This window comes from Tetrao urogallus (assembly GCF_951394365.1).
Source record: "Tetrao urogallus genome assembly, chromosome: 5".
Lineage (NCBI taxonomy): Eukaryota > Metazoa > Chordata > Aves > Galliformes > Phasianidae > Tetrao > Tetrao urogallus.
The window spans coordinates 2,135,543-2,163,142 of record NC_136818.1 but is presented as its reverse complement, the minus strand read 5'-3'; the positions used below and the strand labels follow the sequence as shown (position 1 = coordinate 2,163,142).

The 27,600-nt window shown below is 47.6% G+C and overlaps 1 protein-coding gene and 1 long non-coding RNA gene across 2 annotated transcripts in view; both read left to right on the top strand.

The window, feature by feature from the left end:
- The first annotated feature begins 1,023 nt into the window (after positions 1-1,023).
- Positions 1,024-3,796, top strand: LOC306946404. The gene is made up of 3 exons (XR_013792586.1): positions 1,024-1,049; positions 1,613-1,743; positions 3,751-3,796. It is a non-coding gene; the product is annotated as an uncharacterized lncRNA (long non-coding RNA).
- A 5,435-nt stretch (positions 3,797-9,231) lies between these two features.
- ROR1 (receptor tyrosine kinase like orphan receptor 1) overlaps positions 9,232-27,600 on the top strand; it is a gene marked incomplete at both ends in the record, with an annotated part of 133,984 nt that continues 115,615 nt past the window's right edge. Inside the window, one exon of the mRNA XM_079535565.1 lies at positions 9,232-9,346. Coding sequence (XP_079391691.1) covers positions 9,232-9,346 — 115 coding nt within the window. The remainder of the gene's footprint in view (positions 9,347-27,600) is intronic.

The following is a 27,600-nucleotide window of genomic DNA, read 5'->3' as shown; positions in this document are numbered from 1 at the left end:
CAAGAGCTGAACTCCTGAATGGGCAGCACGTGGCTGTCACCTCCTGCACCTCGCTGCTCAGAGCTCTGCAGCCTGATCTCCTGAAGCCCTGGGCAGCCACCCCACCTCTCTGCGCCTCTTCTAGGTGACACTGGGGCTGTGGCACTGAGGGATGTGGTTAGCAGGCATGGAGCAGGTGGGGTGTGGATTGGGGAGCTTACAGGAGCACAACACTGCTGGGCATCACTGGTGTTGTTTGCAGCTTTAAAAACATGGTTTCAAGACTTGAATTTAGGGATGAGGCAGAAAGAAACGTGGCAGAACACAGACAGAGCCACCTGGGTTGATGTTTGGGGAATGTCACAGTGCATGAGGGAGTTAGGGTAGGGGTTAGACTTATTAGGCTTTGCGTTTGGGTTAGAGTGAGCTCGGCCTTGGGTTTGAGTTAGGGTTGGGTTCATAACTTGCTCTGTTGGTAGTAATGTGATGCCAGACACGAGCTGCCAGCTTTTAGCTGTGCGTGTGATATTAAAGTCTGCGTGTAACGAGAGCCCTGAGGACAGCCCCAAACTGTGCTCTGCTCCTGCCCAACTGTGGGTGCAGGGAACACGCTGCTGGTCCTGGGATGTAGAGCGGGGGAGCCCAGAGCTGCAGGGCATGCACAATTTGGCAGGCTGGCTTGTGCAATCAGGGCAGTGCTCTTAAAGCAAAGTTCTCTGTAATTTCAAGATAAACTTTCTTTTTTCTGTGTTTGTTACTTCGAATGGAAGAAGCTTACTGTAAATTGAAGCAGTTTACTGTTTACTGTATTGCAAAGCAATACATGGGCAGGGCTGTTGATTAGTGCCCAGCTCCCAGCAACAGGTGGGACAGCAGAGCTTCTGGCACCACCTCAAGCATTCACTGCTGAAAACATTTAGGTCAGCACTGGCAATGTAGGATTTTGTTCTTCTGCTTTCACAAACAAATGAAAAAAAAAAAAAAAAAAAGAAACAAGAGGAGATGGAATGGATCCATGCAAATTAAAGAGCAGCAGAAACGGAACTGGGCATTCACAGTTTCAAGTACTGGTAAGCGCTCTATCATAGAGGGAATCAAAGGCAATTTTTAAGCATCTATTGTGTGTTCTGCTTTGAACTGATTGTTGGTAGTGTCTCATTAAAAGCAGCTGAGCTGCATTATTCAATCTTCCATACTGGCCTGGAAGCCCACAGAGTGGCTGACTGCTCCGATGGGTGGCTGTTAAACTCCTTCTGTGGCAGAAAGAAGGAACAGAATAAATAATAGGCAACTGATTTTTTCTGCCTTGGCCAGGTGAGCCAATGCTGAAGAGCACATAACCCCAGGGTATTGCATAGGAGTTGCTTTTCTGATGCAGGGAGGTGCTGGAGATTCCTCTCACCTTGCACTGATTCCTGCACAGTGGTGCACTGTGATTTTGTAGCTCAGTGTCACTGGATTTTTTGTCCACCTTAACTTCTAGACTTTCTTTCCATCTGTCTTTTTTTCCCTCCTTTGTATCCAAGTTCTTTTTTTCCTTCTCCTTCAGTTTCCCAACGTTCCATCTTCTCCATGCATAATATTTTTTCCCTTCTCGTTTTTCCCTTCTGGGTTTTTCTCTTTTGTGGTACAGGAGCACAGACTTCCAGATCAGTATCTCCCTTCACCATCTGCACCTTTCCATTTGCCTGTGTTTTCAGCATCAACTGAAATTCCCTTTGTATGGCTCCAGCTCGTGTGATTGAGGAGTTGCTGTACGATCAGGTAAGCTTGCAGACACAGCTGGTTTTATAACATCCTCCATAGTGCCCACAGAAGCAGAGCCCAGCAGCAGCTCCCACCAGGAGTTTGGGCCATACAACCCGAGCTGTGTGGGTTTGTCCTGTTAAAAGATGTTGTAATACGTATGGATAACTTGAAGCAAAGAATACCTTCCATAGCAACTGCAGTGTTTGTAGCAGCAATAGCATATGGGAATGCCTCAGCGCTGCACTTCACTGATTGTCTGTACGGACATGCTGCAAGGAACTGAAGTAATGAAGCACTGCCTGGAAAAAATATATGCAAAGCCAAATTTTTACAACTAGTGTAAGCAACTTCTAAATGAAAACCTCTGAGAATCAAAAGGAAAGAGCTTGTCAGGCACTGCTAGCCCAAGCAGCATGCGCTAAGCCACGTCTTGTCGGGTTGTATGGCAGCCCTGCACCCTGTGGGTGTGCAGCATCCGCACAGCAGCGGCTCGGCACTCACCCCGCTCAGAACACAGACAAAAACTCTGCATGGGGACAGCCAGGCACTGCTGGGCAACCAGGAATGTTTAGTCCAGAAGGAGAAGCAAGGGGGTTTCTCTGTGCTATGTCCCAGGTCTCGTTCCCTGAGCTCCAGCACTCCTGCCTGCTGCACAGAGCAGCGAGACCAACGCAAACCCCAGAGATCTTCTTAAAAGTTTATCTTGTTGTGGGATTAAATACTACAGAGCAGCATGTAAAAACATAAGAAACAAGTTTTCAAGAACAAGCTTTCTTTATTTTGACGCCCTTCATTTTTTTCCCATTAATAAAGTTTGGCATGATTTTAAATCCAGGTCACGAGAGACCTTGAGCGGTCACCAAAGGCAGTGGTGGGATGCTGAAACCAGAGAGGAGGTGACTGGCAGTGGTAGGAGACAGACAGGATGCTGGGGAGGAAGCACCTTTTGAGAGCATTTTCTCAGCAGTAAGAGATTTGCAAAGGGTGGGGATTGTGGTAGAGTTATCTGGAAAACATCTCTAATTCTTATACATATAAAGCCCCATGGATTTTTAGTTCTGTATAACACGTAGAAACTAATACAAATATAAAGCATGTTTTAATGGACGTCTTTTAGCGTAAGTAATACTCAAGAAATATAACAAAACACAAAGTATTGAGTTACTTCCCAGAGTCCCATTGTTTTTATTCTACGTACAAAGAAACGAATGAGCCCTGAAGCAGTTTGAGAGGTAAAGGTCAAATATTGGGTACGTATTCAGCATTTTCAAACTAAGAAACTGTGGAGCTCTGCAGTCCCTTGTACACAAAGAGCTTGTCAGCACGAGCTGCTGAGAGTGCTGGGAGATCGGTGCTGGCAGCCCGGAGGAGACGAGCAGGAAGGGTTTGAGCTGAAAAGCACAAAGAAGAAAAGAGTGAATCGTGGTCTGTAAAACCAACATTTCTTGTATTTGCTCCTTTGGCATCGCAGTGCCACTCCAGAACAGGGGCCAACTGTTAACAGAGGCAAAGCCAACTTCATCCTTTGCAGGCTGACGAATGGTCATGTAAGTTACCAAATAACCCAAGACCTCAGGATTAAACTTCCCCAATTGTTTTCACATGATGCAACTTTAAATCTCTCTTTTGAACAGTATTAAATTTCCTTTCATTCCCATAAACTTCAGAAAAAGTTGACTGCTCTCACATTTCAGACTGTGACCCAGCTAACTTGCACTTTTCCCCTCTGCTAGTCTGGAGAACTGAATAATGAAATTCAGACAACGGTGACCAAATGTTGCTCCATGGAACTTTCCTTTTACAAAACAGATGAATGCTCCTGGGCTCCAAAACACTGCAGGGAACAAAACTTTCAAACCTTTATGGAAATAAAATAGTAAGCCTATGCAGTGACTTCATCTCCTTTATCAGATCAGAGACGTTTTCGCTGGAATCGAAACGGATTAGAAAAAACCCTCTAAGTAGAGGAAAAGAATTAAAATATCCCACTGAAGCCATTACTGAAATACTGCTTTATTTCAGAAAACACACCCACGTGAGTGAACGCTGAGTTTCACAGAGGAGAAAAACTGCCACATCATCATCGTTCAGATGGAAGGGTGCTGCGGTCAGTCAGGAAAATAAATATTTCAGTGTTTGTGATCAAAGGAAAAGATAAGGCTGTGTGCTGTGCGTTCTGATCCTGACAGGGGGCTGTAGAAAATGACCACGGCTATGTGGCCATGTGAGGGCTGGGATTTCTCTCTGGAGGTGCTCTCAGATCTCCTGGAAACCCGAGCAAGTTTGTCCACCCAGCACCTCGCCAGATGAGGCCCTTTATTTATACAGTGAGAAATGCCCACTGCGCTGCGGATTTGTTGCTGTGTGAGTGGGACTGCAGTCATTTAAGCCCGTTGCAAATGAAGCCACTAGAGTCAAAATAAAAGGAGCCAAAATATATAAATCCAGCAGGCAAAGTTTATGGGGGAACTAAACCAAACATTCAACATGGAGATTTAGTGCGGCCAAACCGTCGTAACTAACCAGGGTACCTGACATCATCTCATGTCCTACGGGCACGGTCCCCGTTTTAGTGGCCTGTTCCGCTCAGGCTGATATCAATAAAAGTTTTACATGCAAAATGAGTGGAAAATACGAGATGTTAGATAGTACAGTACAAGTCTATAAAGCCGATACCCCTGTCACGCTCCTGGCAACCCCAGCCAACTTCCATGCAAATTCCACCAATGGATCTTTACTGATTTTGTCTTAATTGAAAGCTTTAAAGGTGAATTGAAACGTTGTTGGAATAAAAACCTGTTTAAGATGCCAAATCCCTAACAAAATCCCAGTGCAGGCTTACAAGTAAATAAATTGTAAAGGCAAATGTGCAGGCCTACTTATTAACCTGTCAAACCACGAATTCTGGAATCTGTTCTTCTCTTGCAAAATTTGTGACATTCTTCTCCCCCTAATGACTGGAGTATTTTACTGCTTTGCAGGCCTGGCAACAAAGATGACATTGTTTAGGAAGGTGGTGAAATCTGCCTTGCTCATGGTGATGACTGGGGGACCACTTCCCCATTAATTTATGTGGAGAACTGGGAGGCGCAGACCGGATGCCGTGGCCCTTTCCTGGCAGTGCTGCTCACTACACGTGGGGCTGCCCGTGAGGTTGTCTGATGTGGTGTGAAGTCGTGGTTGGAGGCAGCTGAGTGTGAGGGTGGTTCCGTTTTCCAAACTATTGCCTTAATGGCCTCCTTCCTGAATTCAGTTGTTGAGGACGAGGTCAAGTGATTCCTCTTGCAAAAAGCAAACAAGCTGTAAGAGAAATCGTGGGCCCTTTGACAGTAAGGGCCTTCACCTGACGTATTTTGCACAAGTGTAACGTGGTCATACCCAAACTAAACTCGATCCATTACCTTCTTTTGGAGACTCACTTCTCGGGGTAATGAGGAAATCAGAGCTGAAACGATTGCAGTGCTTTCCTACTGAAAGATCCCTACAAAGCTCAGCAACTGCAGCGTAAATCACCAGCTGTGGGATTTGGAAGCATCACTGCTGCATGCTGCTCCTGTTGCCTGTCCTGCTCTGCACCTCTTCTGGTTGTTGAATTAATGCTTTGGAAGGGATACTGAATCTGATGAAACGCCGGGTGTCAGCATGCAGTCATGAAAATAATAACAGCATAAATAATGCATAATAAGCATCCCCATGTTTGCATGTGTTATTAAGAAGTCACCGGTGTTTGTGTCCCATTCTATCACCCTTGTTCTTCCAGAAGGGTAACATTACATGTTTTGGAGCTATGTAACTCAAGAATATAAAGAACAGAGTCCTTCTGCTATATATATAAAATTCCAACGTAGTACACTTATGAAAGGCAAAGAATTGTGGTCTGTTTCAAGGCTTTTGCCTTTATCTTTTCCATTGCCTGCTGCCAATTTTCAAAGTGCTCCCAGATCACAGCCCAAGCTAGATTATCTGAACAAGAGCTCGGCCTCCCGGTCCTCCCTGCTGCCACTCCGCAGGGATGCAGCCTGTCCTCTGAGCCCAGCAGTGCTCTCTCCCACTGCCACCCATGGCTCCCCAGTCCTTTGCTTTCCTCTTCAGGCAAAGACATTTCAGCTTGAGAAGAAAGCAGAGCGGTGCACACTGGCACCAGCACACCTACCTACTCCTTGGCTTTATTGGTCCCCAAACGAAGGGAGGCCCCGGAGGGGCTGTGCTTCCCCCCTCCTACAGTCACACTGAAATATGTCATTATTTGGACTGCACTCGCTCCAGAAAACTCAGCTGGGAAATGCAGGATGTGCTCACTGAGACAACGTCAGCACTGCTGTCTGACACAATTCCCACCCTAAAGAATTGTCAGCGTAAGCACAGAGATTTGCTCGTCTCCAGTACTCAGTAAGTACCTCCCATTGCTGTTTCCTACACCATTTAAAGATCAGTGGTGAACTCAGATTTAAATGGGACTTTCCGCGGGTGCGTGGATTTTAGGAATCTGTGCAGAGCCTGGCCTTGTCTTCAGCTTCCTCTCTAGAAGCCTCACTGGGCTCTGATTCTAGTTGCATTTCAAGTGGGCAGAGGATGATTGTTATGGCCTCGGTGGTTGAAATGAGAAAGATCTGGAATAGATTAATGGGAGTATGAGAGATGGAAAGGAAAACAAGAACAAGACACAATACTTCGGAACACACACTGTCGATTCTCTCTCTTAGCTTGCTGTACTTCTGACACTTCTCTTAGAATATTTTGCTTATCATCCTCTTGTTAAGTTTATTGTACTTACAAATCATTCCCAGACAGCCAGCTCCTTAGATATCTTTTCATTAAGAAAAAAAAAAAAAAAAAAAAGAATAAGAAGGTTTAGTGTGTAATACACTCTCCCTGCAGGAACCGATTCCTCAGTGATGCTGACTACAAGCCTCTCCTTGTTTTAAAACACACAGCCATGCATCAGGCAGCGAGCTCCTCTCCCCAGAGCCACCTCCTGAGCCTCTATCTGTGCATCGCATCTCTGCAGCATCCTGCAAACCACGTAGGAGAAACTGCCTCTAATTTGTCCACCCACCTCACAGCGTGTCATTACCTTGCCCACTTCTTGCCATCAGACCCTTACAAATACTCTGCATCATTCTTTTTGGGGTGTTCAGGGCTGTGTCCGCTCTGGTTCCTTTGTTTAATGTATTTTTAGTTCTTCCACTGCGGTATGACAGAGTGCAGCATGTTCAAGGAAAAGTAGGGAGAATATTTGTATTGATTTCAAAATGCTGCAGATTAAGAGCAGATGTAGTATGTATTCCCCAAACGTATGTTTTAACTTTCATTTATGTGCTGTGCTGAACAGTCTTCAAGCCAGGAAGTGATTTATATTCGCTAATTGCATGCACTTTGGTAGATTTGTAGCTAAAAATAAGTGGTTTGTTTTTTAATTACAAACTATTTATCCTTTCACAGTGCCTGTATCTAACATCTAGAAGCAAACCAAAGACGTGGGGAATCTATGTGCAGTCTCCTGATCTGCCATAGACTTCTGTGGTGTCCCTAGGCTCTGGCCATAGGTTATCCCTGGGTCCAGGCATCCCCAGCAGCTGTGGGGACTGGCCCACGAGGCTGAGCTGGAGGAACACTGCTCTCTTTTGTCCCATCAGAGGATGTTTTCCACATGATCGGTGGCTGAGTGGACTTGCTGCGATGAGCATATGGAAAGCAGAGATTTGTTTATTGTGGTCAACTTGCTGTTAGTTAGATCAGCTCAGAAATAACTTGAAACGTCACCCTAGAGGGCCAGGGCGAGTGAGCCCAGGATGGTGTTGCAGAAATCCTATCCCAGCTGTACAGCCTGACCTTCTCACTGACATTTCCTCTGTAACTACATGGTAAGTGTTGGAGCCCTAAGGACTCTTACGGGTCTTGATGGCCCTGCCTGGGCTTACCTGGGGCCTGCCCCACACCCCATTGCTTAGGGATTCTGTTTGCGCCCAGCCCCTATCTGTGCTATTTGCAGAATACTCATCTGTAAGGTTACCTCAGCTATGACTGGCTGTGGGCCCTGCTGGTTTCCGGAGGGAGTTCCCTGCTTGACCTCAAACCTCTCTTCCCACTACAGACCTGTCTGACACGACCATTATCACTGGACCTGGCCCTCACCTGTGGCACGCTCTGTTCCCTGTCCTTTAAGGAGCAAGGTCAAGTGCTAACATTCTAAAGAACCACCCAGAAAGGTGGGGCGAGGTCCTAAACAGGGATAAACTTCTCTGCTCTAAGGAGGTGACTGTCAGCTTAGCTCTTGACCCATCTCAGCTCCTGGTTCTTTGTGTCAGAAGCCAATTGAGAGGCCTCCATCTCCTTCCTAACACACAGCCAGGTGCTTACCTGGGTTTGGTCCTGGGGCTCTGTTAGTGTCTGAGGAGAAACACGAGATTCATATGGCACAAAGCAAACCTGATTCAGCAGGAAACAAGGAGAAAATTCTTACAATCCTCTCCTTGTTCCCACCCTGCTTATTAACTTCTTGTTGAACAGATTCTGACTTCCAAAATCCTAACCTAAGAGTCCTGGGTACGTGAGCGTTCTGAACGGAGAGCAACTGTCACTGGTGGTTCGCTGGCAGCGCCGCTCTGCCCACAGCCGTGGCGCAACGGACGGCAGCGGCACTCGGGGCGGCAGAGGAGGCGGACCTTGCAGATAAGGAGTGTGTCAAATGTTGGTTTCACTGTGGCAGGGAGGGGTGAAAAGAGCTCCTCAGGTGCCAGGTGGGTTCCTGAGCTCCTGACTGACAGGAAGAGGAGATGCACGGCGAGTTTTTAAGCTCGCTGAGGGGAAAATTAGAAACCTCTCAACGTTGTGTGTGAAGGGCAGCTGAGAGATCACTTCCCTGGACCGCGAGCTCGTGGTTTCTTCGCCTCATTTCAATGGAAATGATCTTAAAAGTAAAGCGGTGCAGCCAAAGAGCTCAGCAGGGTACGCTCTGGGAAGCTCTGGCGCACAGGGCAGGCAGAGGCAGAGGCAGAGACGATCGGAGAGGGGCGATTCCAGCCCTCCCAAAAACCCGCTCCCCTCAGAGCCCCGACGGCCGAGCGGGGCAAAATGGCGCCCGGCGGCGCGAAGCGAGCGCCTCCCCGGGGCCGCGGGGCGGGAGGCGGCGCGCGGGCCGACCGGCAGGGGGCGCTGCAGGGCCGGGCCGCGCGGGGGCTCCGCCGGGGCTGGGCCGGGCTGCTCGCGGAGCGGAGCGGGCGGAAAGTGACAAGTGAGGGCTGAGGCGGCCGCCCGCGCCGCCTTCCCCGCCCGCCGGCAGAGCGCAGCCCCGAGGGCGCGGCGCGGGACGGACGGAGGAGAGAGGAGAGAAGAGGAGAGGAGAGGAGAGGAGAGGAGAGGAGAGGAGAGGAGAGGAGAGGAGAGGAGAGGAGAGGAGAGGAGAGGAGAGGAGAGGAGAGGAGAGGCGGCCCCGCGGCGCTGCGCGGGCCGGGCCGGGACGCTGCGCGGTGGATGTCGGAGTAACGCGGCGTCGGCTCAGGAATGCGGCAGCCGCCCCGGCCGGGCGGCGGGGACGGGAGGCTCCTGCTGCTCCCGCTGCTGCTGCTGCTGCTGCTGCGTGCGGGGAGCCGGGCCGAGCCGGCGGACACCACGCCAGGTAAGAGGGCGGCCGCCAGGGGAGCGGGCTGCGCTGAGCGCGGACGGGGCGCCGGGGAGCGAGGGCTGCGCTGCGCTGTATTGCGATGCGCTGCGATGCGCTGCGATGCGCTGCGCTGACCGAGCGCGGGGCGATGGGCTCCGGGCTGCTCCGAAACTCCGCCGGGCTCCGGGGCGCAGAGCGCGGCACCGCGGGGAGCTTCTGTGGGGCGATGCTTCGCCGTGCCGTGAACTTCGTCAGCGTGTCTGTTTGAAAGAGCGGCCTCGCGGAACGCCCAGCCGCTTTGCTTTGAGGGCGCGTTCCTCGTCCCGCTGCTTTACCGAGGGGGGATTTCAGACCTATGGGGCTGCGCGCTGTGCTGGGCGGAGCGGCGCTGGGGAGAGAACGGAGAGGAGAGGTCGGGCTGTGCGGGGCTGAAGTGCGGGGCTGCTCGGGGCTGGAGGAGCTGCGTGGTGCTGGGCCGAGCGTTGAGGTTCGGAGCGGTCCGGCGCAGCTCGGCGGGATGGAAACGTCAAATGCGGCTTTCCGGCGTCTCCGAGGAATGCCGAGCGCGTTTAAGCGAGAGCCGGTGGAAGAGACAGGGCTGTTTGTGCGGGCGGTGCGGCTCCGGCGGTGCCTCTAGTGAGCGGGGGGCTTTTTTCCCCTCTTACTGCTTCAGTGTAAGTTCGGAACGTTTGTGTTGTGCTATGGAGTCTTACGGGCTCCTGGAGCCTGGAGGGAAAGGAAACCCCACAGCCATTCACTACTGGGAAGGATCTTTCAAAGTAACTTCACTTTAATGTGCCGATGGAAATTCATGATTACTAATACAGTCATTAGCATACAATTATTTTCCACACTGAAGTATTTCGTAAGTGATGTCTTTGGCAAAAAATTACAATATCGACTCATGGGAGGATCAAGGGATTATATGTTTGTGATGGACACATGTCCGTGTGGCCATGTTACAGCCCTACATGGTTTCCCTCTCCCCCCCACCCCCAAATATTTAAGGTCTAGGCTTTGTAGAAGAATTGGGGTAATTAATGAAACATCTGAAATGCCAATTAAAAAAAAGCACCAAAGTAGAAAGCACTGTGCAAGTTTCTTTAAGGTAATTGTAAGGTCCGGGGGATAGATGGAAACCTGCCCCAGGAAACCTGCCAGCCAGAGCCCTTCAGGCCTTACCCTCCACCCTCACCTTTAAAAACAAAGCAAGAAACCAGCTCAATGCGTTACAGACATCACTTTTTCTGGCCGTGTCAAATAAGGCCATCTGTGGCAGCAGCCTGCTGTCCTCCACACGTCACCCAGCACCCAGTGCTGCAGGAGGTGGATGCGGGCGCTGCTTCCTGGAGCTGTGGGGCTGACTGAGAGCCCTGTGGTGCTTTGCACAGTGCTGCTCCCATCTGGGGTCCTGCTTGGGTGCCCGCAGCCAGCACACATCTGCAGATGTGCACAGAGTGCCCCTGCGTGCCGGAGCAGCGGGATGCGGCCGTGCTGTGGGCAGGATGCTGAGCAGCCATTGTCACAGCTCAGCTGAGGGGATTCTGTGAGACTGAGCTCAGATTGTCAAATCTCAGACCAAAACTATTCTGCTGTGTTGCTTTCCAAAAGCTCGTCATTTTTTTCCCCCTAGTTTTCCTGCTTCCCTTTTTTGTCCGTGACCTTCCCTTGCAAAGAGCACAGCAAAACAAAAAGCACATTTTTCTTTGTGTGTTGGTGCTGTCTGTAATGCATGTTCTTCCCAAGGGTGCTCGCAGCTCGGCCCAACAGCATTCTGATTAAAACCACACCATTTCCGTGGATGTAAGGAATGGCAACTCTCTAACTTGGACGTGTTTTTATTCTTTGCAGCATCTGAAATGACTGTAGATATTACCTCTCCAGCTTTGTTATTGTTCAGTATGGTGTACCTTTGTGATGACTTGCAGCAGAAGAAGCCTGAAGAGTATTAAAATGCTTTAGGAGCTTGCAGTAAAACTGTAGATATCTGAGTGATGCTTTAGGTGATGCAGTGTGCTGTTCACAGAATGGCCAGGGTTGGAAGGGACCTCAAGGATCATGAAGCTGCAATCCCCCCGCCATATACAGGGCCACCAACCTCCACATTTCACAGCAGCCCAGGCTGCCCAGGGCCCCATCCAACCTGGCCCTGAACACTTCCAGGGATGGACGGGGCATCACAGCCTCTCTGGGCAGCTGTTCCAGCATCTCTCATAGTAAAGAACTTCCCCAAGACATCCAACCTAAATCTTTCCTCCTTCAACTTAAAACCATTTCCCCTTGTCCTGCTATTATCCGCCCTTTCAAAGAGTTGAACTGTTGACTTCCTTGACTTGCCTATGAAAGGATGAGAGAAGATTGTTTCGTTGACCTTGATTGTAGTTCTTGATGGAAGTTCCTTGTAGTATCAACAGGTGATCCTCGGGTCGTTTGTTTCTGTAATTAGGATCTGCTGGAGCTGCCATGCTGATTGTGTATGCACAGGAACTTGAAAGCTGCAAATTAGATCAGGGTTGGGAAGCATCTGAAAGCTTGAGCGTGGATGTTAAGTACAAATACCTAAATCTAGGAAAAGAATGGAGGGAGAGAAAAGCTTCCCTGAGGTGTGACACTGGATGCTGCTTTTTGGAAACACGTGGGGAAATGCAGTGATCTTTTGAGGCTCAGAAAAGTGCCCCGGAGTGGAGAAAAAGCCTGTAAGTAAATGCAGCTGCTCTCCACATTGTGATTGTCTCACACACTGGAGATGGTGCTCAGCCAAAGGCAGGAGATGTCTGACCTCAGTGCCAGGGAAGGTTAACAACAGCAAGAAATAAATGAAATATTAAAGCAAGGCGCTGCGCACAAGGGCAGAGCACAGTCCTGAGGAGTCTGAGATGCTGGGGACTTGGTGTGGGTGTTGTGCGTTTGTTACAGTGCTGCTGATGTTGTGTTGTACAAGGACGTGCTTTCACTCTGCAGCAAGGCTTTGGTATCACCTTTACAGTAGGATGTAGCCACCCCAGTGTGCAGCGGTGCAGTTTCATAAGGAGATGAGATCTCAAGACAACAGTTAGTGGAGGCCATGGTGGAGGCCTGCATTTTATTAAAAGGTTTTTTTTCAAGCCGGTCAGGTCATCTGGGGAAACTGATCCTTCCCAGTCCTTCCTGTGCCCCCGTGCCCCTCTCCTGTGGGGCTGTGGGCTGTGCTGTGCTGCTCCATCCCAGCACTCTGCGCATCTGCTTGCTGGGCTGGGAGGGGACAGCGTGGAGGAGCACGGCAGCAGGCCATGGGAAATGAAAGATCGGAGATAAGCGAGGGAAAATGTTCAACAACTTTATAACCTCGTCACACATTCCCTCCAGAGATTGGAAATAGCTGAGGATGTGCTTTTCTTACACTTGGAGCTTGAGATGATCTTTGGAAGAATACGTGCTTCCAGATTCGCAGCATGAGTTCCTCTGGAAGGACGACTCCTGTGCCTTTGTCTGGAGGAGAAGGCACCGTCCTCCTTGGGCTGCTGGGCTGTCAGGGTCAGCGTGCAGGATGGTGTGCTGCCCACAGGGTTCTTTTATCTGCATGGCTTTAATCTCAGAGCTCAGGAGGACCTTGGAATTCTCCTAACTTAGGACCACTAAGTGACCACTTCCAAAACCTCATCAGAGGGCACAAGGTGTGGGTCAGCTCAGGGGGTTCAGAGGCAGTGTGATAAGGGGAGCTGATGGGGTGATGCAGCGAGTGAGACGTTCTGCCAGAGCCCTTTGAACGTCACATCTGGTGCTTCATCTCTCGTTGGACTGATAGCACTCTGAAGAGAACCTGTCTTTGTGCTTCAGCCTTCTGGCCACATGTAGGATAAAGAGAGGATGCCATTGGTAGGGAGAACCTCACGTTCATTAGCCCAGCTTGTGAGTGCCCAACATGGAAGCACCTGGGAGCAGGGCTGCCTGCTAATAAGGCCTCGTGGTACAGCACCACCTTCCTGTGTTTCTTTAACTGATGTAAACTACGCAAATGCTTCCAGTCATACGTGGATCAGTTGATGGCAGGCAAAGGCTGCAGGTTACTATTTTGTTTTGTTTCCTCTAGCCCTAACGCTATGGAAAAGTTATTACATGTGCTGCATTGAAGTGTCTTCAGTTCAAGTGACTTTTCCACAGTCTTCCAGAAACTTTTTGTCTGATTTGTGAACAGAATTGGAGTGCCTGGTGATAGGGCTGCTCTTCTCAAAAAGCAGGGAAGTGAAAAGGTACTGATGGGACTACAAGGGTTGTTGGATAACAAGGAAACACCAGCATGGTGCAGGGAATTTTGGATTGCTGTGACAAGGCTGGACTGACGGATGTCCTTGTAAGTTTGAAGTGTGTTTGAGAAGGGCAACATAACAGAGGTCCTCCTAGGACTGGTGGATGTGGAAGCACTTGTGTATCCTTGTTTAGTAAAAAAAGCTAGTACCAAATCGAAGAAAGAATAAACAGCATGCACTGGGTGTGTTTTGGTAATCTGAAACAGCTTGCAAAAGACTGTTTTTTGCAAATATTAACATGGTATGGAACTACTAATCATTGGAGTCCTTGAGATATTCAGACATCTGGAAAAGAAAAATAAAAAAGAATGAGTCTGGACTCAGTATACCCCAAGAGATCGAGCGGGAGTATTCCTGTCTTTCCCACACAACAAATTAAATGGAGCTTCAGTACTGTCATTGGATTCTTGCACTGGATGAAGCTTTAAGGTTTTCAGCTCACCTGCATACAATCAATATGTGCCTGCACACTGCTGCTCTGAGCTGCAAAGCCAGCAGTAAGTCACCTCTTGGACGTGGCTGGCAGAGGAGAAGCTGCGTGCTGATGCTTGTGTTGCATTTCTTACAGCCTCAGCATCCATACATTTGAACACTTGTGGAATAAGTAACTAGGAGCCAGAAGGTTGGCTTTTTTAATCATCAAATTCAGTTAAAGTCACAGAATTTTAGCATGGCCTGGGTTGCAAAGGAGCACAACGCTCATCAGTTCCAACCCCCTGCTGTGTACAGGGTCACCAACCAGCAGCCCAGGCTGCGCAGAGCCACATCCAGCCTGGCCTTGAATGCCTGCAGGGATGGGGCATCCACAGCCTCCTTGGGCAGCTTGTTCCAGCAGTTCTGTCCTCAGAGATGACTGCTGTTGTATCCTCCAGAAGAGAGCAGAATTTTGGCCAGGAGACACAAAAGTGAGGTCAGAGCTGAGATTTGATGCTCTTCGAGTTCAGTCCTTGTTGCAGAGCTTCTGTCCCCACCTTCCTCTTCAAAGTATCCTCTTCATTGACTGTGAACACTGCTCTTGTCCATGATGCCCTTACAGAGTTCCCATCTATCTGGGCATTGAGGAGTCCATACTGTGTTTACAGCAGTTTTTATTGCCTCTCCCAATTTTTGCAGAAGGTCACTTACCACGGTAATCTCCAAAATTAACTTGGCCTCAAATAAAAGGAATTATCTTTGTAATTGTTTTGTTTACTCAGCCTTCTTGATGTACTGTGTAAGTAACAAGCATTCTGTGCGTTTTATTTGCTATGTACATTATTCATTCCATATGTTTTGATTTTATTTAGTTAGTTAGCTTTGAATGCGTTCTCTTTCCAGCAAATTGAGCAAAACTTAGCAGTGTGACAGAGACGTCCCTTTATCAGCAGAACAAGTGGAGCACGGAGAGCTCTGCCTGCAGTGCGAAGTTGTTTAATTCCCAGTCGATTCGTTGGGGAAATTGATTTATGTCACTAAAAACATTGAGAAGGCCACGGGGTAGCGCTTGGTCAGCCTTTGCCTCTGACCGTTGGCTCTCGTGTCTCAGTCATTTCTCCTTCTACTTTTACAGCTCTTCTCTGAAGCAGCTCCCAGCTCTGTCACGGTGCTGATGCTTTCTGCACTATGCTTGCTCTGGAGCAGTGGTTTTGGGGCACAGTCCCCTTGCCCTTCATTGCAGCAGTACTTCTGGTTGTAGGGTGCCAGCATCGCTGGGGCCGTGACTCTGTGTGCAAACTCAGGGCCCCCTGCTTTTAAATTCACTTTTCTTGGCAGTTGGTCAGAGCAACCTTTGTAAGTGAGATGCAACCAGCTCACTTATTTGAGCTATTGGTCTGTCGCTGTGTTTTTAATTTACTGTAATTTAATAACTGACACAATGCTGGAATAAATAAATGGGCTGTGAACATTCTTGTAGACTTTGGGAGTCCAGCTCAGGGCAAGCTTTGGCTTTTAATTAACGCTGTCCATGAGATTTATTGTTAAAATAGTATCCTTTCAAATAAGTAAATCCAAAGCCGGGTAAGAGATGAATAATTGAAACCTGGTGTGGGACATCAGAAGGCAGCACGGAGCCTTCCCAGCAGGGCTGTGTCCTGTAAGGTAGGGCTCGTTCCGCTGCGTTGGGTGCTGCCAGTATTTATCCCCTCCCTGTATTTTCTGCATACAATGTGTTGCTGTGCATTGAAGAGCACGTGTTCTTCGTGCTGTTAGGGAAGGTAGGATGTGACACATGCATAAACCAGACTTCTAGCACAGTGTGGGGCGGTAGGAAGGCCGTCAGAGGCCCGGCTGTGAAATGCCAAAGGCTTTTGGCTTCTTTTAGCCCCTACTGTTAGGTAAGGGCTCCAAAGAGAGGCCCAGGCAAGGGAAGAAGCTGCAAAGGCATCCTCTCATTACAGAGGAATCTTAGTCATTAGCAAACGTCTAATTCGTCAGGGATCAAAAGAAGACATTCCCCTGATTTTCTTTAGTTATGTGGGGGGAGATGATATCTGAGTGCCATTTTTCCTTGGAGACTCTGTTTGTAGGATGTGATTTATGGTCTCGCATTCTGTTCTTGAGAGTTTTTTGTTGTTGTTTCACATAATCTTCTTTAAATCCTGTTGAATATTTCTGACCCTTATGACTGGCTGTACAATGAACCCTGACCAGCAGTAGGAAGCTCCCAAAGCTTGAGAGCACTTTGTATGCAGAAATGTTGATGTTCCACATGGGCTGCTCTTAAGATCCTCGGTGTCCTGCTTGTCGCAGCAGCAAAGCAAACTGTTCCTGATATGAGAACCTCTCTGACAATTGCTCAATTTTAGGCTGAATATTCTCAGGGAATGGCCAAAGTGGGATGGATTTGCTTTTGTTTTCTGGTTTTGGTTGTGCTATTCAGGTCTACACAGGTGTGTTAGGTTGGGCACAAAGCTGTCTGGCCTTCCTTCCTGAGGGGGCTTAATTGGCAGCCAGATTTGGCAGTGGTCAGAACTGTCTTTCTGATTCCAAAATCCATGATCTGTGGATCTGTGAATGTCACAGTAGTTCTGGGGAAACTCACTGATGTGTCTTGAAAATTCATTGCGTCAGCAGTTGTTACTGGGGGGAGGAAAAAGTATTCTCAGAATTGATAATTTTCAGTGGGTTTTCTCAGTTAAAAACAAATTGAGCCAGCTGCTACCAGCCAACTTGCTGCTTTTCTTTGCCAAAAAGCTGTTGCATGGGCAGTGTAATCCTTTGTGTGAGCACTGCAGGTGGAAGCAGCTCCCAAAAAGGCAGGACCTTTAACTTACGGTGGTTTTGAGGAGCTTGAATGTCACTTGTCCCTCATCCCTGTGGCCTGTTCAGCTCTGATTTGAGGCCACCTTGAGGATCTTGGGCTTGGAGCTGTTGAGAATTGGGCCAAAGTTTTGGGTGTGTGTTATGATTATCCGGGGAAACCTCTGGAAGAACAGTCCCATCCAGCTTTTAACATCCACGAGTAAGTCTAAGAGCAGCCCCTGTTTTTCCCCCGAAGATTTAGCCTGCCTGCAAGCACAAATATCTTAGCTGGCACCATTCTTCCTGTGGTGTCAGTAAATGAGTGGATTCGTTGCCCCAGGCGTTGCAGACACACATCCAGCAAGGGTCATCCTAGCAAGAACAATGCTGCCATTGCCTTTGATTTGGGGAAATTGCAGCCTGTAGGGTTCTACACAGTTTTGTACTTGAGATATTTTTTGTCAGCTGTACAGCCATCTCCTGCCCAAACCCTGTAATTGTCAGAGGTTCGGTTACGCTGCTCCCTTTGGCAGCAGTTATCTCAGCAGATTATCAAGGGTAACTTCACATGGACTAATTGTAATAACTGAAAAGGCCTAGGGGGAAGAATTCTGTCTCTCCTCTGCAAGCGGGGGATTACGTGTGCATACATCCAGTGTAATTTGCTGGGAAGTGTCTGTGCGCCCATCTGTCAGAACTGTAAAGTCATCTGAAATATTACAAAGGATTTTTTCGTGGTGATACGGAGGCTCAGCTTTCTTTTGCTCTTGTTGAGCCATCCGATGGAAGCTTTATCCACTTCTTTCTCTTCCCTTGCCCGCATGAGCTGGTGTCAGGCTCCTTGAGAAGACACTTGTCTTCTGGAAGGATGGCTGTGCCAATTCAGCCTTCATTTCGTCAGGTCTCGAGGCCTGCTCTTGTCCTGCTGTTGGTAACTGTGCTCAAACAGTGACGTGCTGACACCAGGGAGATGACTGCAGTGCAGAAGGGAAATGCTGGCTCAGCCCTGCCAGCTTTGCTGTGGTAGAGATCCTACATGCACATAGCAAGGGGCTTGAAACCAGATAGTAATTGCAGTCCTCTGCAACCCAGGCCATTCTGTGGTTCTATGATGCGGTCCTCCAGGGCTCAGCAATGAAGTGAGGCAGGTGAAAACAGCCAGCTGCAGCACCAGGGCCAGACTGATTCATTTGCCTGAGTCCTGTAAAGAATCCACAACTATCTTTCAGGAAATACAGTGGGCAGCAGCTTTCAGTCAGCCACAATTAATGACCTCACAGTCTTCCAGCTGACTTTAACTCAAGTGTTGTTCTCTTCAGGATCTTATAAAATAACCTGAATGATTGATTTTTCTATTAAAAAATGTTTTTGCTTAAAGCCATGTAAACAACTCCAGGGCTGTATTTTTTCTGTAGTGTTCCTGGGATTGAAGCTGTGTCTTTTGAACTGGAACGTATTAAAGCACACAGGGGTCTGAAGCTATTCAGCATGTCAGTTTTAGTTAAATAGCAGGTAAAAAGTGACCTATCTCACTGTTTGAAGAGGTTTATCTCTCTGGAATCACTCTGTACACTTTTCTTGGGACTTCTGAGGGAAACAGAGAGCAGGTCTCAATGGGAAAGTGATGTTGTGCAGTGCAGGTCCATCCTGCGTGCATGGTGATGTTATCACCCTAAAGATGTGTCTTTAAACCATTAGCATGAACTCGGTGTGGTTAATGATGATCTGCTGCCAGCCACAGAAGGCAAACTGAAAGATCACCTTGACATATTATCTTCATTTTCAGTATTCAAGCCATTCTAGTTGTTCTTTTTCATAGCAGAGAGAGCTGCTGCTTTTTTCCAGGCATGTTTCATGTTGCAGTGATCAGGACAGCCTTGCTGTGGAAAGTGGTTTTTGGATGGGGTGTCCTGGAAGACCTGGTCCCGAGAGCAGGGAAGTGCAGTTGTTCTCATTGACTTCACTGGGACTTAAAGGACACGTGGTGCTTTGAGGATATGGAAGTTCAGAGTATTTCAGCTCCTGCACGCAGATGGGCTGTGATGGCCATGTGCTGCTGCTTCTGCAGGGCTGTGCAGCAAAGGAAATGGTTTTAAGTTCAGGGATAGAAGATTGAGGTTGGATGTCAGGAAGTTGTTTGCTATGAGAGCGGTGAGGTGCTGGAACAGCTGCCCAGAGAGGCTGTGATGCCCCGTCCATCCCTGGAGGTGTTCAAGGCCAGGTTGGATGGGGCCCTGGGCAGCCTGGGCTGCTGTGAAATGTGGAGGTTGGTGGCCCTGCGTGTGGCTGGGGGTTGGAGCTTCATGATCCTTGAGGTCCCTTCCAACCCTGGCCATTCTGTGATTCTGTGAAAGGAAATGTGCCTGGCACACAGTGAGAGCTGAGTCCTGCCCATGCCCCTTTTCCCAAAGATGTGAGGTATCCGCCGCAGGACGTGTGAAATGTGAATACTTTGAATTTTGTCTTTAGGCAGAATATAGTGTTGCGTTTGCTTCCTGCCCAAATGCCACGGGAGCAGGCAGGTTTTGATCCGCGCTGCGAGGTGTAGTTGTCTCAGCTTTCAGGGATGAAAGACGACTGTCATTTAAGGGCCACATGAGAGAACGGGGTCTATTCTTGCATTGCTCTTTGGGGGGAGGGAGAAAGCAAATGCTTTGCATACAGGAAAGTGTCTGCTTGGGGGGTATTTGATTTCACTAAACAAAATATTATCCAGCCTCCTTTGCACGACTTTCGTACCATAATGGGGTTAGAATGAACAGCCAGATGCAAATGGTTTCTTTTCTTCTTCCATACGTGTTCTCATGCCCTCTACCAACCCTAACTTCTTTTTTCTTTTTGAAAAGAAATATACGTTATGAAATGGAAAAGGCAACTCATTCTGCCTGGTAGCAAATAGCACAGAGCTCAGCTGAGCCCTGATGATGAGATACTCTTTATTCCTACTAGAGATGCTTCACAGGCTGGATGCGTGGCTCGAAACAAGCACTTTTGTTTTTAAATTTTAAATTAATCTATGCCAAGAAGGCATTTGTAATATCTGATGAAAGCTGATGCTAACTGGAACAGTTCTTGAACCTATATTTAGTAATTGCATGTGCAATTCAAGTAGAGCATTAGGAGCTCTCTGAGCATGAACTTCTTTTTCACCTTTCGGAGGCACATAAATAAATAAAGAAGGAAATGTTTGATGTGGTTTATTTAAATTAAAACTCTTGATTGGAGAACAGGTCCTGCTTTCTCACCTCCCCTGTGGCTTCTTTGGTCTTTCTTGGTTTTTGCATCCCTTCAGAGCTCTGAAATAGGAGTGATTTTTGTGTATGTAGAAGAAGGCCTCTTATAATCATCCGGATTTTTCTGTTTCACCCAAATCTATCAAACTTTTGTTCGGAGAAATGGAGGGGAAAACAGCTTGAAGTGACTTTTTCCTGTTGCACCAGCTGTGATCCGTGCCTGAATTCTGCAGAACTTACCAGTTTGAGCCAAACCAGGAAACATTTTGGATGTTTTGTGAGGTTCATCTTTGATGTTCTGGGATCTGGGGCTTCTGTGGTGTATTTTGGATACGAGCCCAGGTGAAGATGCCCTGGAAGGGGGGTGTACCCAGCAGGTGAGGCTCTGGCAGCCCCTTTCTATCCTGGGCCTTTTCACTTGGGTTCTTCTATGGGAGCAGCGTGCTCTTTGGGGCGGTACTGCAGAGCTGCTCTGATGAATCATTTCTGCTGGCAATTCAAAGCCTTGGGGTTTTGTTTGGGTTTTACTGTATTCTTGTGTCAGCCAACATCTGCTTGGATGTTTTCTATTAACATCCCTTTAATTTTGGGATATGCTTTGCTTAATTGAAACTTTGAAGCTACAGAAAGATATTTTGAGCAAACCTGTTCTTCCTTATGCTAATGTAAATGCAGAATAAATACATACTGTGACCAATGCTGGTAATAAGTTGTCTTTGTTGACGAGTCCATGATTTGAAAGTTTCCACTTCCCTTGGTTCAGCAAGCCTCCCAATCTCTTCACTATCTAAGGGTATTGCAGGGCTTGTGCTGCTTAACACAGAATACCTGGAAGGCAGAGTGCACCTACAAAGCGTGGATGAGAAGCAGTTGTTACTCATAACTGAGCCATGAAACACTTTGCATTCATTTTTTTTTTCCCCAAAAAAGCATTTAAATGCCTTTTTTTCTTGTACATGTGCCAAAAGCATGGGGCAGCTGTAGTCCTAAATGAGCATCCTGGTCTGGTGCTAGAAACGTGGTATGGTTCAGTTCTTACGTGCACATGATGAACAGCAGAGAAACACAGCGTAGCATGAAGTTATGCAGCAGTGGCAGCTCTTCAGTTGGTTTGTGTTTATAAGCAGATGCTTATTCTTTAATCTAGGGAATGGTTGGTATATTACCCACAGTGTGACTGATTTACCAAGAGATGCAGTCAATTTGTTTCCAGGCAGAGACGTGTCTGGGCTAATACAGTGCAGGCACACTAATGACAGTGCAGGTTTTGGTGCTTTTTTTCCTTACTTTCCAGGCTTTTTTAGAGACTGGGGTTATTAAAAATAAAAGTAAGGAATCCATCTGTAGCAGTTTATGTTTGGAGGGCAGAATGTAGCGGGGGGCAGCAGAGTTACAGATGTGCACGTGCCCAAACCCTCTGAATGGCATTAGCAAGAGAGAGGTGCAGCTTAATGTTGGCAGTCAGCTAAAACCACTGACCTGTTTTTCTTTCGGAAACGCTGTTTATAGCAGAAGCTTTTGTATCTCAAATAAAATTATCTTTATGCGAATGGGAACTATGCTTGTAATGATTTAGTTCAGAAAAGTAATGTCAACACCCCAAAGGATTCCTGGCTTTGGATTTCCTGGTGTCCAATGGGAACCTTTCCTTGGGGCTGGCTAATGTCTCGTTTCGACTTCTGCTGCAGCACACAAAGAGCCTTGACAGCCTCCAAACCAATAATATCTTACTTATGTTTCAATATATGAGTAACAGCACAGAGATTATCTTTTTGTGATGTCGTTAGCTCTCTGACATACTGTAGCCAGATGAAGGCGGTGGAGAACAGGAATGTATCCCTTTAAAACAAATGTGTGTTGTAGCAGGGATGCGCAGTAACGTTGCTTGCTGAGGCAGAGTTGTGCTCTTTTAATTAAGAAGCTCTGTTAGCAGAGCACATGATATTTCTTCCTCCTCATGCTGTTTCTTTCCTCTTTCCTAAACTCTTTTCTCCTCTGTGTTTTTTCACAGCCCTTAGGAGCCCCTCATTTTCAAAGTCATCCCCTGCTGACTGTTTTGAGGTCTGCCTCAGCAGTTCCTTCAGCTCTGATTGAAAAGAAGCCCTTTTATTGGTTACTTAAATAATTCCATTGCTGTGTGATGAGTTTCTCTGCAGCAGTGGAGGAGCAGCAGGGACTGAAGCTGCCGTCCTGCTCTCTGTCCATCCGTAGTGATGCTGCAGCATCCAGCCCACACGGCGTTTGGGCATCCCTGCTTTGTCACCCAGTGCTGGGGATGCTGTGGGTGACTGCAGCAGGGGGTGCCTGCAGGAGGAGCTGGTGGAGGAGCTGCACTGTGCAGCACATTGCTGGGAATGCTGGGCTGCTGATGGAAGAGCTGTTCCATGCACTGTGGCTGCAGATGTTCCTGGGCGAGTCTTATGGCACGATCTGGTGCTTTGTCTGCTAAAGCAAGAAGTGAGAGCTCCTCCTGCTTATCTCCTTACGGAGGCAATGGCTGTGGTGATGAAAAATGCCTCAAGCTGTTCCAGCTCTGCAGGCCTGGTTTGATTTTCCCTCTGTTCCGCAGCGTATGCGCACTGCCTGTGTTTGCCCTTTTTCTTCTACTGACAGTGAGTATCTTTTATTCACTCTTGTCCTGAGGCTTTGAAAACAGTAACTTGTTTTTTAATGTGGTATCTGCTGGTTCCTAGATTACTGCTATATGCAAAGAGCTGGGGACATCTGTGTTTGTTCAGGAAACAACGGGAGATGCAGTGGATGGAGAAGAGATGAGTTTGGTGAGGCACCGGGAGCTGGCGAGATGCACTGAAGAAAGTGTTAAATAACAATCTCTGCTTAAGGCTTCAATCCAGCAAAGCACTTAAACGTATATCGTAACTGTAAACAGTGGAGACATCCAGTTGATTTAAATGGAACGACTTTTGTGTTTAAGGCGAGATATTCACTTGAGTGCCTTTCTGGATCAGGGCCTAAGTGAGTGAGAGTTGGAATTGTTCTTAATTGTGAGGATGAGACCTGCAAGTGAGACCTGACCTGTGCTGTGGGGCAGCCAGGGGCTCAGGAGCCTTCCCCAGGACCCATCCCTGCTGCTGCCTTTCTGTTGTCTGCAGATGTGCTGCTGCTTCCCCACCTGCATTCAGGCCACGGGACTCGTGCAGGATATTTGCCTCTGAAAGGTGCAAGGAGTTCATAGGGGAAAAAAAAATCTCTACTTGCAACATTGGGCTATTTACAGGGAGTGCCATGGATGGAGTTTTTGTCAGCAGGTAGGTAAGCTGTGCTGAGCTGGTGCTGGTGGTATCAAACAGAGGGGAAAGTCCCAATAGAAGGGTGACAGGAGCGAAGGTGAGACTCAGATTTGCTAAAGAATAATACTTCCTAGTATTGTTTTTATTGTGGGTAGCACCTGCAGGGCTTACACAAGATGTATGCCACACTGTGCAAACGCCTGGTAAGGCCCAGCTTCCTTTCTCTGCTAGTATGGTCTGAATCTCAGTGGAGGGGATGTCAGTGGCAGTGTCTTTCATTGCAGCAGGACTTTGCCTTAACCATGAAATGAAGTGTGAGAAGGAAGAGCGACCCAGGGGAAAGGTTTGACCAAAAGTCACATTAACAAGTTAATAAAGTGAGGACTGCCAAGCATCCAGCAGCACTCTGGAGCTGCCCACCACACTTCTCCGGAGGTAAATGACAGAATATAGCAAGCTCTGAATGTAGCAGTTCTCCTGCTAATCTCCAGCTGTGGGCTGTGTGTGTATGTGCAGCCGTGCTCCATAAAGACCCATCCAAGTGTTCCTAGCTATGCCCCAGGACAGGAAATACACCTGACAAGGCTATAATTTGTAGCACGGTGTGTAACACCTTTTCATAAGGCTTTGTTTCATATTCCTTTGGCTAAATCTTCCTACAAATTTTCCTAGCACACAAACTCTGTCATTGTTTTGGAAAATGCAGGTCTGACCACCGTAAATGGGTTTGTATTTCCAACAGAGCAGTTATTTAATTTCCTGTTGGAAGTCGGCAGAGGTTGGCACTGTGCTCTCGGTGGCAGGGTGCCAGAGGAGTTAACATCTCTAGTCTGTCCGAGATTGCAGTTGGGTTCAACCAAACTTTATATATTCAAACCAATATATATATGTATATATAAAATATATAAATATATTTTTTTGATTAAAGTTCTTAAACTAGCTGGGGAGTGAAGGGTGGCGGGGGGGAGGTAGGGTTCTTTCCAGCATGAGAGCAGCTTTTGTTCGTCCTTCTGCTTGTGCAGTCCTGATTTTCTTGCTGACTTGATCTCACTTCATAGTTCTCCAGCAAGGCACCGCAGAAGGGTGGCTGAGGTGTGATGCTGAAGCTGGCTCTTGCAGTATAAACACTCGTTCCCTGATGCAGTGACCTCCTTGGGACCCATGGTGCTGGGGGCTGGGTGCCAAGCTTTGTGTGATGGAGCAGGGATGATGCTGAAGTCCTCACGTCCCTTAGGGGCCTTCTCAGAGGATCCGTTCAGTGTCCACAGGGCTGAGCGGTTGGAAAATGTTGTCCTTAGAGATGAGTGCTTAGAAATTACTTGGGAGGCAAGCTCTTATAAACAAAAGAGAGAGCCTTCCTCAGCGTTTGCTTTAAACACACAGACTGAACTCTGCAAGAATGAGTTGGACTTGCTCTGTGTAAAAGCACAAGATACCTTGGGTGCCTGATGCTGTGTATTTCCTCTGCACAATAGAGCTGTGGCTCATGTGGACCTCCTGGAGCACCACTTTGGTGCCTGGAAGCCTTCAAAGCAAGGCTGCTGTCTGCACAGCGTGCCCACGGCTGTGGTTTGCTATGAGCACAAGTTGCTGGGGGTAGGAAGCTGTGGGCATTGCCATGCAGGGATCAGGCTGGCTGTCCTTGTAGTCTTGGCTGGAGATGATACTTCACTGCAATCTGTTGGGATTCGCCCTGCTGGGACCTGGAGCAGCTGCTGGTGCTCGGTGGGTTGGGAGACATCATAGAGAAACATGCACAATTTCTATACTGTAGTTAATATCTGTGCTCACTTTCTGTGGCTTATCTGATGCTGTAGTACGTAAAGCTGCATGATGGAAAGCAGAAGAGAGATAAAAAGCATATTTTGAGCAGTTGTCATACTTTGATATTGTTTCTTAAAAGATATTCTTGACTGATGATAACGTTTAGTGTAGACCATTGATACCAATTGAATCAGAGCTGGGAGGAACTAAATAACTTCAGTGTGTCAGAAGAGCTGGATCTTTTTTTCATTGAGTTCTCAAAGAAAGGAAAACGGACATAAAAAGTGAAATTTATAAAGTGTGTAAAAAACGATACGCCTGAACTTATGTACTGCAATAATGTACTTCTGCCACTTTTTGATCACTCATTTAATAAGATCTGTAGGTCTTTTTTTCTTTGCTTCAGCATACAGATGGAGGCACTTCTCTGTATTTACATCCAGGAAGGCAAGTTAGAGTGTGTTCTTTCCATGTGCTCATGGAGCTCACAGTTAAAAGTGCACAGGGACAGGAGACCCTCTGGTCCTTCACAGTCTCTTTTGGGTGTTAAATTTCATGTAGAAAATATGGTTCTTATTGCAGCTTGGCAGGCTGCAGAAAGAAGCAAATCTTTCCAATGTTCCATCTAAAAGAAATACAACGCTCCCAATTTTTGTTTCTCTGCTGCCCCTCGGTAAGCTTATCCAGAAGTTTTCAATTGTTAGAGTAGGTTTGATCCAGAGATCTCAGATGTGTTTATAAACATTTTTTTAATTTTTTCACTGTATAACACTGTGAGTTAGATATGTGTGTTCTCCATTTAGATACATGTAGAGGAATGTGGGTTTAATAGCTTTTCTGAGATCCTGAGAGAGAGAGCCCAGAGCAGGGAATGAAAGCCAGGGATGTTCTCTTCCAGATGCCTCTATTTTAACAAAATTCTAAGATCAAAGCTGTGTATTTTTGCAGTAGTTTGGGGCCTTGGCTGTGTGTGTGTCTTTTCCACCTGGTACATACGTGCATACTGTGATTTAGTGGACTCGCTGAATTCATAGGATCCAGTGGAAGCAACTCTAAAAGGTATATAGGGAAATCTGTGGCTCTTCACAGAGGCTGTATTTCGGATGCAGAGATGTTTTCCTATCATGCATGAACGATGAGAGGTAGGGGCCTCAGGCACACGAGGGAAGCATTGAGACACTGGAACTGAGTTTACCAAAGATGAGTACAAAATCTTGCGGCAAACATAAAGCAACAAAATGAGCAAAGCTGTGACACAGAACGGGACTCAGGCTCCAAGTGGTGATGAGAGCAGCAGAAAAAGAGCCGAAGGGCATGTGCTGGCCTGGGATTTGATGCAGAGGAGCAGTTCTCAATAGGTGAAACTGAAGAGAACGTGCCTGATGTCTTTTTTTTTTCTCCCTACTGCTCTTTGCTCTGCCCTGACAAAGCATAGACAATGAATGCAAAGTTGTAAGGACTACAGTCTCAGGCTGGAATAAGTAATCAAGAGAATGTGTGGGTAAATGGGATGTTTTCTGATTGCTCATGTCAGCTCTGTAACAAACCTCTGGGCTGTTCAGTCCCAGTCCATCTCAGGACTGATAGCTGCTGTCTTTGCTCACTGATGGAAGGGCCTGGAAAACTGGAAAAACATAAAGCCTGTTAGCGAGGAGTGCTGAGGAATTGCACATCAACCTACTTAACAACAGATAAATTATTTGCAGGCAGCTGGGAGATAACAAGGAGATAAATAGCAAAGCTAAAATGGTTTTGTCAAGCACAAATCCTGTCACGCCAAACTCATTTCCTCTTGCAGCAGTGAACTGAGCCTCGTGGAGAGCAGCAGATGACATATCTTGAGGTCATGTAAGCTTCCACTGTCACATCTCATGTGCTGCTCTTAGGAGCCCTCCGCCAACACCTGGCCTTGGTGAAACCATGCAGAGAGAGGGCAGGCCTGGAGCCACGGTGTGCCATGGGGAGCTCCTGGGGTCTGCAGGGAAGCAGAACTTCTTAGATTAAATCAAATCTTCATTTGAATCTCAGATTCATTCAGATCTTAGATTTGAAATGTGATCAGGCTGCAGCTCTTCTGAAACGATCAGGGAATTTTCATGGGATGGAAATGGAGCAGAGTCAACAGTGCTACACTGTGAGGAGAAGGCAAATGTTGTGCTTGGCTGTGTCAGTGCAGCAGGACCAGCAGGATAAGAAGTTGTCTGTCCTGCTGCTTGGCTTGGGTGAGACCACAGCCGGAGCACTGCTGGGCCTGGCAGTGGGAGACACGTCATAGGAAATGTATTGGATCAGCTGCAAAAAGTCCAGACAGGACAGCAGGGATTGCTGAGGAGCAGGAAGGCATCGCCCACGAGGACAGACTGATTGAGCTGGGGCTGCATCAGCATGTAAAAGTAAAATAAGCAAGCAGATATGAGGAGCCTTTGGTAAATAAGCAGTTAGAGGCAGGAGAAGGAAGACAGCTTCTTCCCAATGGCAGTGTTTGCTAGGACAAGTGATATAGGGAATACTTT